The following is a 10,562-nucleotide window of genomic DNA, read 5'->3' on the forward strand; positions in this document are numbered from 1 at the left end:
AGAGCGGGTCATCGTCATTATATAAAGTCACTTTCAACCATTAGAATGATGTAATGTTATAACTTTATTTATACTGCATCTTTCAAAACAATAGTACAACAGTGAGCAGATAATTATTGACAGAGAACAAGGTCAAAGTTCAAACAACAAAAGTTCTAACAAAAGTTATTTAATGAATAATTAATAAATATAATTCACTGCTGTTTTAATTCCCCTGCAACACAAAGCTTTAAATCCAACTTTTGGCCCCTCTCAGCCTCCGTAGTTCTCTATCCTCCTCTGTCTCTTCAGCTGTGTTGTTGAAATGTGCCGTGTAAATACAAAACACAGAGCGGGTCATCGTCTCGTGTGGTCACGGTCAGCTGACCCGTGCTTCGGCCAATCAGCTTCAAGCAAAAAAAGAAAAAGAAAGAAAAAGAAAATGCTGGTCAGAGAGAAAAACCCAGAGGAGCCGGTCGCTCAGGTTTCAAACCCACATCCTTCATCATGACACCATGGAAAACATCACAATGTGACTCTGGGCGGCTGAGATAATGGATCTGATGTGTGTGTGTGTGTGTGTTAGTGTGTGTGTTAGTGTGTGAGTGTGTGTTTGTGCGTGTGTTTGTGTGTATGTGGCAACACAAGGTAGCCCAAAGTTAACGTTCCTGCTGCTAAGAATACAGCGTGTTTTTCTCAACTCCTATTTATAGATCTCACGTTGGGCCCCCAGACACACACACACACACACACACACACACACACACACACACGTCACTGAGCCCTGCTTACCAGCACTGAGGCCACTCTGTGTGTGTGTCTGTGTGTGTGTGTGTGTGTGTGTGTGTGTGTGTTGTGTGTCGCAATCTTGAGTGCGAGGGAGGTTGTTTAAACCCTGAGATGAGGAAATACAAAGCAAAACTGCAACTTCAGCAAGGCTGTGTGTGTGTGTGCGTGTGTGTGTGTTTGTGTGTGTGTGTGTGTGTGCGTGCACTGCTATCAGGTGTTGGTGTGGTTAAGAAACGTTAAACAACGGAAACACACACACATGCACTCTGGGTCTGCAGTGTTTGCAGTGCAGTTTGCAAAGCCTCCAAAGTACTGTACGCAAGAATGTGTGTGTGTTCCTGTGTGTGTGTTTGCCTTTGGACAGAGTACATACCGAGTTAGATGAAACTATGATCGCCTGGGAGGAAGGAAAGGTGCGAGCGCTGATGGCTGCTCTGCTCTTCGACTCGGCCTTTTCGGACGCCTACACACATTATGACACTCCGACGTCACTTCCACAGCTCTATTTATAAGCCTTTGTGTGTCTTTTTAGGAACAGCGTGGGTTTGCTTTGCATCGGTGACTCACCCGAGTGGAAGGAGGGAGGGAGGGAAGGAGGGAGGGCTGAAGAGAGAGAGGGAGGGAGGGAGGAGGAGGAGGAAGGGGTGGAAATGGCAAAAAAAAGCACAGATGGATTCCAGTGTGAAGGAACTAACTGAGCAATCAATGACATTTACATTCGCACATCAGGCTGGTTCAGTACAGAACGAACAGAGTCTGAGCTGCTGCTGTTGCTGTTGTTGTGAAAGGTTAAACGGCTTCAACACGTCAGGTGAAGGTTTGACTGCTGCTGAGTTTGATTATTATGTGGACAAATCAACCAGACTAACCTTTTCCTTCTTGTCTCTTTGTTTTGTCACAGGTCCTTTTCTTGAGAGAACTGAATGACTGTTGAAGCTACAGACGGAGGATCGACTCTACCAAGCACTTTGACCAGAAGAAAGGTGAAACCCTGAACTCTGCTCAGCCTCTTCTTGCTGATGATGGTGTTGTTGTTGTTGTTGTTGACTTTGATTCACTCTCCACATTGTCGTCATCCATCTTGTCTCTTTGTGTTTCCTCCAGATCACTCGAGGATCCTTCTGCCTTTAGATGAACTGGACAGAGGAGCGACGCACAACGACGTTCGCGTGTTTACAAGATGGCAAAGGGAGAGAGACGTTTCTGATGTCATCCACTAAAGCTCCACTTTTATTTCCACTTCCTGATTCCTGTTTCCAGCCGGGCTCCACAATCAGATGGACGGGTACTTCCTGTTTCTGTGAACTCAGCCCTCAAAGGTTCAGCGATCATGTCTGGTAGATTGGGGAACTGGTAACCCCCTCCAGGACCCTCCCATCTCCCAGCTCCCCCCACTTTCCTCCCTCTTCTAACCCACAGAAGAGCTTGACCGAGATGGAGGCTCGTGAATCAGCTGCCGCCGGGCAGAAATGTTCAAATAAGGAACCGTTGAAGGAGAAGGTGCCCCTGCAGAGGAAGTGGGCGTCCGAGCCCTCGGCCACCTCCAAACGAAGCACTTTTGCCGACCCGGAGGCGAAACACCGCGAGAGTTTGCCATGCGGCGCCACCGGGGGGTCGGCGCCTCAGCAGAAGTACGCAATCACGGGGAACTCTGGAAAGCTGCTATCTGGACCGTCTGCAGTCGGGGCCATAGGAGGCCCACCATCTCAAGACCCCCAAGGGCCGTTTGCTCAGGCGTTCCCGCGGGGCTACCCCTACCAGCTGGGCCAGCCGTACCCTCAGCACCCGCAGACGGAGCGCTTCCTCTCAGGAGCCAAACCGCAGCCGGGCCTGGAGCCTCACGCCTGGCCCTTCGCCGGCCAGTTGCCCTCAGATGATCTGTACCCTGTGGGACACCCGGGACACACGCACCCCCACGGGGCCGGGGCAGGAAGGTTTACCCGACAGAAATCCCCCAGTTTACCCAGCTCCTTTGGACAGTATTCTCAGTCGGGCCCCGAGCCCGGCGAGGAGGGCTACAGCAAGAAGGAGCACAAGCCGAAGAAGCCGGGGAAGTACATCTGCAACTACTGCGGCCGCGCCTGCGCCAAGCCCAGCGTCCTGAAGAAGCACATCCGCTCTCACACCGGGGAGAGGCCGTACCCCTGCGTCCCCTGCGGCTTCTCCTTCAAAACCAAGAGCAACCTGTACAAGCATCGCAAGTCCCACGCTCACGCCATCAAGGCCGGACTCGTCCCGTTCTCAGAGCTGGCGGTGGCCCGCGGCGGGGACATGGACCAGGCGTCGCCCCAGGGAGAAGCCGAGGTCCACTCCGACGGCGAGCAGAGCACCGACACGGACGAGGAAGGTGTGGAGGGCTCCACCATGCTGACGGACAAAGACAGCCCCATCCCGCAGATCTCCTTCGAAGCCAACAAGAATACAGGTCATTTTTAATGACTTTATAAACGACTTTTTCACTGACTAGTTTCACTTCCTGTCAGTGAAATCACAAGGTGGTAAAAGGTGTTCCGGATGTGAAGGTGGTCGCCAAATCAATCGCAAAACAATGGGCAGAAGATGTGATTATGAAAAAATAATGACAAATATTTTAATTAGATCTGCACAAATAGTTGCAGTAGTATATAATGGTTTTACAATTCATGCTCTAGCATTAATGTCATACAAAAAACTTTGGGAATAGCTGCAGGAAAAGATTCAGATTTTTATCAGACGATAAAACCTTTTAACCAATCTTCACCTGTTGATTATTTTCTCCTCCACTCTCCTGTACAGGTGGTGTGGAACCAGCATATGCAGACTCAGCTGAAGAGCTGCCTGTGGGACCTATGAAAGTGCCTATCCTAATCGTCCCCAGGCCGGGGGGAGTCCCCTCCACACCGATGGAGTGCCCCCCATTTCCGGACATTAAGGGGTCGCACCACATGTTGGCGTCGCAGGCCGGTGGAAGAGCTCGTTCACTGGACGACTCGCCCACCATCAAACAGCGCTTGGCCCTGAGGCTGACGGAGAAGAAAGGCCAGGACACCGACTGTGCCATGTCCCAGTCCCTGAACCTCCTCAGTCCTCACAGCAAAGGCAGCACGGACTCCGGCTACTTCTCACGCTCCGAGAGCGCCGAGCAGCAGATCAGCCCCCCCAATACTAACGTCAAGACGTACGAAGAGATTATGTTCGGTCGGACTTGGTACTACCGGCCCAACTCTAGATCCAGACAGTCCATCACGGTGGCCATGGCCGGGCCTGACCCGGGCGGCCTGGCCGGCCTAAAGCAAGGTGCTGCTATCATGGACATGGGGAAGATAGCTGAGGACCATATCTGTTTCAGAGGGGATGTAGGGATCTCTGGAGATCCTAAGCAGTACACAACAGGACCCTGTCAAAGCAGTACAGGGCTGTTGGAGCCTCCATCAGACTCTGGGACCCTCATCAGGAGTAACTCCATGCCAACGTCGTCCCCTCCCAACCTCAGCGTCCCCCCGGGGATTCGGGGTAGCCACTCCTTTGACGAGATGATCACATCCGATGATGTTTTCTACCCAACGGGGCTTCGCAGACTCAGACGACAGGCTGCGTTTGAACATTCAGCCAATGAAGCCCACGTAGGAGAGGCCGAGGGCTATGGACACATGCCCAAGAATCTGGCCTCGTCTCTGGGGATGAAGATCGGTGAGCGCAGCCCCGGAGTCCCGGAGCACATCCCCTACAGCCCTTATGGTACTAAAGTTAGCATGTCAGAAATAGCCACAAGGAAAAGGAGGAAAGAGAAGAGTGTTGGGGACGAGGAGGACAGTCCTGGACACTGTGACAGCAGCTGTAGTGGTTCAGTGGAGATGATGGGGGACTATGACTTTAAACAGAGTAGTCTGGACGGGTCGAGAGGCACCCCGACAGGGAAGGGCTCGCTCCACAGCGCTCACAGCCAGTCGGACAGCTTCGACACCTGTGCCAGCATGTGCTCCGAGGACATCGCTTTGTTTACTGACTCTGAGGCCAGGAAGGCAGCTGGCAACGTCATATCAGTCATCCAACACACCAACTCCCTCAGCCGGCCAAATTCCTTCGAGAAGTCCGAGTCCTTCGAGCACCCGGGGTACCAGCCCTCAGAGAAAGGCCCACCAAGCCAGTACTCCGAGCAGTCCGACTCCGACATTTTTGAGGACGCTCTGAGTCCTGAGTCGGCCCTGCTGAGGACGGAGAGCACCGAGCAGCAGCTGCAAAGTGACAGTGACCTGGCTTCCCTCTCATCTTCATCCGCCGCAGCCTCGCCGGGCCAGCCTTACCACATCCCACACAAACTGGTGCGACAACCCAACATCCAAGTCCCAGAGATCAGGGTGACGGAGGAGCCGGACAAACCGGAGAAAGATACGGACGCTCCGATGATCAAGGAGCCGGAGAAGCAGCAGCCGCACATGGAGGAGTTTCAGCTGCCGCAGAGGAGCGACACGCTCTCCCAGATGCCGTCGGAGAAGCTTCCGCCCAAGAAGAAGAGGCTTCGGCTGACAGACATGGAGCACTCGTCTGGGGAGTCGAGCTTCGAGTCGACCTGCACCAGCCTCTCACGCAGCCCCAGTCAGGAGAGCAACCTGTCCCACTCCTCGTCCTTCTCCATGTCCTTCGACCGAGACGAAGGCCTCAAGTCCATCTCACCCACCAAACAGGTACCTCCTCAACAAGTGCAGTAGGTTCAGGTGTCTCCAGAATCGAACAACAAATTGAATCGAAGGCAACTGGACTTGTATTTGTCTAGGAAGATGTTTAGCCTCTTATTAAAGGGTTTCATCAGCTCCTAACGCATTGGTCTGACTAGTCCTCACTAGTCTGACGAACTAGGACTAGTCGAACTGAGGACTACTCCGACCGATGCTTTATGAACTGATGAAGCCCCTTGGAGAAGAGGCGAAACATCTTCCTAAACAAATACAAGTCCAGTTGCCTTTGATTCAATTCGTGGCCCAAAGATAACGATGACCTGGATGAATGAGAATATCCACAGACCTACTCCAGAAGTTTCTGTAGTCTTTCTTTTTTTTTCCTGGGCAAATTGAATCGTAGGCAACTGGACTTGTATTTGTGTGGAAAGACGTTTCGTCTCTTTTTTTTCTCATTCAAGTTTTTATTCAATATTTTATGCAGACGTTTCGCCTCTTATCCAAGGGGCTTCATCAGTTCGTACGCAACAAGTCTCACTAGTCTGCACTAGTTGGACCTGGGCAAAATGAATCGTAGGCATCTGGACTTTTGGACGTTTGGGAAGACATTTTGCCTATTATCCAAGTCTGCACTAATTCAATAGTCAATTCAATAAATTCAATAGTGCGGACTAGTGAGACTTGTTGCGTACGAACTGATGAAGCCCCTTGGTTAAGAGGCTAAACGTCTTCCCAGACAAATACGTCCAGTTGCCTATGATTCAATTTGCCCAGAAAAGAACAATGACCTGGATGAATGAGAATATCCATAGACATCTAACAGTTTTATTTCAACTTGCTCCTACTGTGTCCAAACTACTAACTTTTGTCCTTGTGCCCCTGAACCAGGATGACTCGTCGGTCTCCGGCGGTGCAGCTAAACAGTCCGAGTTCCTGACGGTGCCCGGCAGCGGTCATTCCAGCCACCACCAGCAGAGGGAGATGAGGAGGTCTTCGTCGGAGCAGGCTCCGTGCACACTGCCCACCGAGCTGCCCGAGATGCGCAGCAAATCCTTCGACTACGGGAGCTTGTCCTCATCCAGACAGGGAGAACTCTACTCCAGCGCCTCCGCCATGAAGGAGCGCCGGCGTGGATACCTGGTCCGACAGGTTAGCGTAAAACACTTCCTGTTGTTCTCACTCTGTTAGAGGAAGCTGTAGATTGTTCTTAAAGGTACATTGTGTAGGAATTACTCCCATCTAGCGGTGCAGTTGTAGATCGCAAGCAAGTCAGTCGTATATTTCATGCTGCATTTACGTGAAATTGGGCAGACGGCAGACAGACGACAGCCGCTGCACGTAACGGCATAAACAAGCCTCTATGTAAACAAGTGGTCCGTCAGCACGAGGCAAAACAATACACGTGACAATATGTTGTCATGGCGATGTGGTATTGTTTACCTGACCCACGTTTTACCGGCTTTCTCTGGACTTCTGTGACTAAAATGACATCTGGTTTGTTAGCGACGGCCATCTGCCCGACTGCAGGTGAATGCAGCATCAGTGTAACGCTCCATTCCTCCTCACTGCGTTACCGCGGTGACTTTTCACAGACGCCACCTCGACCTGAGCCGACAGCTCCGGTGTCTCTGCTGAGTTTCCGTGGTTACCTACCGTCACGCTGCCACTGAACGTAAAAACATGGAGACACCACATGGCAGCAGCATGGAGGTATTTGGATGTTTTTGATACGAACGCTCATTTTTGTTACCAGAGACTTAGTTGGTATCTATTTGCAACCGTTGGACATGCAGTTTCAATTTTGAGTGAACTATTCTTTTAAGTTTAAAAAACATGTGTAAAGTTGAAAGGAGGAGGCAGCTCAGAAAGATCCAGGGCAACAGAAACCGATTTTCTTGGCTCCTCCACCGTTTTCCTCTGACACGCTAACTATCATATTATTTTTATTTCCTGCCTGACTGACCCACTCCACACTTCACTCACACACTCGACAGGCTTCGCTGAGTGTTTATCCAGAGGCCGTCGCCCAGGAGCCAGGGGGGGCTGAGCTGTCGATCAAACAGGAGAGTTTGGAGCACGGGGCCTGGTCCGGACCAACGGGACCAACAGAAGCCAACAGAACCAAGAGGGTTGGCAGCAGCTCTGGTGGTGAGAATCACTTTACAGCTTTAATTATGTGGACGATCAGTCAAATCAAACTGAGGCAAGAACTGAATGTATGATACTCCTCCAATACTGTCATGCAAATATCGGTATCATGGTTGTTGTTCCTGTGTCTGCTCAGTAAAGTGGGCGGGGCTTTAACTGTTTAGCCGATTCTCAAACCAATCAGGTTAGCTCAGGATTAGCACAATTTTATTTGAAAAGTGTGATTATGTTTTTGTTTTTTTAATGCACAGGTTTAGGATCTCACCAACACCAACAGCACCACCAGCATCTTCTCCAGCAGAGCATCAGTGAGGACAGTCTGCAGGATGAACCGCTGTACGGCAGGTGAGGAGGGCGGAGCTTCTTCTTCCTCTTCTCCTGTTAATCTTATAGGTCCTTCAGTTTGTGTGTATGAACTCAGTCTAATTTGACTTAAAGATTGAAATATTAAAGCAGAAGTAAGCGATCCGGTGGTTTTGTCTAACTTCCTGTCAGCCGATGGAGTTAGCAGTCCCCGCCCTCGTCCCTACGTCACCACATTTACGCGCATCCCTTGACTGCACACACAGAGAGGACTGCCCCTTTATGCCGTTCTCTCTCCTCATTGGATAAAGGTTGTAGGATACAAGGAAAGTTTTCTCCTCGGCTTACAGCAGAGCAGAGTGACTGACAGACCCGTGTTTCAGACCAAACACTCTATAGAAGTGATTGCTGTCGGAAGATAGAACTATTTAAGACTTAGATTAACACAAACATTCCGCTTACTTCTGCTTTAAACATGACAAATAGTACTTTTTATATTTTTCAAGTGTTTCATAACATCAAGACTAACTTTAAAAAACGTTGGTACAGTTTGAGACCTCAGCTGATTTCCAGCAGCTGATTCAAACTCTGGGTCATAAAGGTCATGGACGTATTCAAAAAAAAGAGGAATTTGCATAAATATTGATTTCACTTTCACAGCCTACTACTTATTTATTATGATAATCAGAATATTGAATCTTTTTCTCCACTTCAGGTCCCAACAGCATCGTCTTTCGGCCCAGGGTTCGTCCTCTGAGGGCGAGCACCCGGGTCACGAGGTCATGAGTAAAGAAGTCAGTCTGCAGCAGTACCAGAGCGGCCCCCCCCCCTTCCTCTCCTTCCAGCAGCCCGGTCTCTTCTGGAGCCAGGAGGCCGGACCCACATCCCGGCAGCAGCAGCAGCTCCAGAAGCTCCACATCAGACCTCCACCGCACAAACAGCAGCCGCTCCACCCGCCGCTCCACGACCAGCAGCCGCTCCACGACGGGAAGTCGGACAACCAGATGTTTCCCGCCTCTGTCTTCCCGTCCCGGACGTCTCCTCTGTCCCAGCAGCAGCAGCAGAACTTCAGCTCCATCTCCTCCAAGCACGCGCTGCCCAGCACCACCACCACCACCGCCAGCTCCGTGCTGCTGCAGCAGATCCAGCCCGTCTTCGCCACGCAGAACCTCCAGGGCTCCCAGGCCTCGCTGCCGGGCATGCTGGTCCCCGTGCGGATCCAAACCCATGTGCCATCGTTCGGCAGTGTTATGTACACCAGTGTTAGTCAGCTCGTAGCGACGCACGCCGGTGGAGCGGCAGGTTTGGGCGGCATCGTCGTCGACAGCAGCAGCAGCATCAGCAGCATTAGCTGCAATGCGTCGCCTACGGTCGCCGGCGGTAAAACTCCCGTAGGAATCGGAGGGGGCATCAGCGGGACCGGATTCAACCTCTCGCACTTCCTGGGTCAGACGGACGGCACGGCGCTGCGCTATCCGCTGTGGAAGGTGCCGGACTCGCAGCCGGAGCAGCAGCACCACCTCAACACCGGCATCCCGCTGTCGCTAACGTCGGGCACCATCTCCACCACGGACGCCTCGGGGGCCGGCGTCGGCGGCAGCAAGCGCATGCTGTCCCCGGCCAGCTCCCTGGAGCTCTTCATCGAGACCAAGCAGCAGAAGAGGGTGAAGGAGGAGCGGATGTACGGGCAGATCGTCAAGGAGATGGGCGCCGTGGAGCTGAGCGGCACCGAGAGCGGCGGCAGCGGCAGCGGCAACAGCAACGAGGCGGAGCGGCCGGGCCGAGGGCAGTGCCTGAAGAGCGAGGGCTCCGTGGACGACTGCGACAGGATGTCCTCGTCTCCGCCTCTGGGCGACTTCCCTCTCGTCACCAACAAGATCGCCATCCCAGTCCGGTCCTCGGCCCCACACCTCCCCGACGTGCCCCGGCCCGAGAGCTTCACCCCTCCGCTCCAGATCGTCACCGACCGATCTCCGGCCTCAGGTGGGAACGGCTGCGTGGTGTTAAGAACCTCACCATTCGATTCGGTCTTCATTCTTTAGGTCGCAATTCGATTCAATATTGATTTAACCTTCCTCTTGTGTTCGGGTTGCCATTGACCCGTTTTTAGATTTTTAAAGGGATAGTTCACCCAAAATTTAAATTTTACTCATTATCTACTCCCCCTCATGTGGACTAAGGGCTGGGAGAAGTTTCAGAGTCCTCCGTGGCTTCTCTGAGTTACAGGGGGTCTCGGCGTAGCAGTGCATGTCCATGTAACGGTTGCAAATGGATACCAACTGTCTTCGTAACAAAAAGACACACCAAAAAACATCCAAATACCTCCATGCTGCTCGTACGTAATGTCCGTCTTGTATTGAAGCCCCGAAATGCGAAATTGTCCCGAAAATAATTAAATAAGTTTATATTTCAAGCTTGTTTGTAGCTGAAGCTTCTCGAAGCAGAAAAGTGAAGCTCCTCTTCCCAGTTCGTCCAAATTTGACGAACCGGGAAGAGGAGCTTCACTTTTTACTTCTTTCCAGCATATTTTCACTTGAAATAAGTAGAAGAATTTGATAGTGGAGCAAGTTTTTCCTTCTTATTACAAGCACAAAAAAAATTTTTCAAGTGAAAATGATCTAAAAACAATTTAAGTTTTAGGTAATGAGTCTTATTCTAAGTGAAAAGAAATTAGTTTTGACTAGAAAT

General features: G+C 51.4%; 1 protein-coding gene across 1 annotated transcript in view; it reads left to right on the forward strand.

Annotated features, from left to right (window-relative positions):
* Window positions 1-1,669: 1,669 nt before the first annotated feature.
* The window catches only part of hivep2a (HIVEP zinc finger 2a), a 29,799-nt gene continuing 20,906 nt past the window's right edge, over window positions 1,670-10,562 (forward strand). The window contains exons 1-7 of the mRNA XM_085771206.1: window positions 1,670-1,751; window positions 1,873-3,193; window positions 3,544-5,432; window positions 6,312-6,572; window positions 7,418-7,571; window positions 7,823-7,916; window positions 8,590-9,857. Of these exons, the coding sequence (XP_085627332.1) occupies window positions 2,203-3,193; window positions 3,544-5,432; window positions 6,312-6,572; window positions 7,418-7,571; window positions 7,823-7,916; window positions 8,590-9,857 (4,657 nt within the window). The 5' untranslated portion in view covers window positions 1,670-1,751; window positions 1,873-2,202. The remainder of the gene's footprint in view (window positions 1,752-1,872; window positions 3,194-3,543; window positions 5,433-6,311; window positions 6,573-7,417; window positions 7,572-7,822; window positions 7,917-8,589; window positions 9,858-10,562) is intronic.

This window comes from Trachurus japonicus, chromosome 24 (genome assembly GCF_045865225.1).
Source record: "Trachurus japonicus isolate A0001 chromosome 24, Traja_1.0".
Classification (NCBI taxonomy): domain Eukaryota; kingdom Metazoa; phylum Chordata; class Actinopteri; order Carangiformes; family Carangidae; genus Trachurus; species Trachurus japonicus.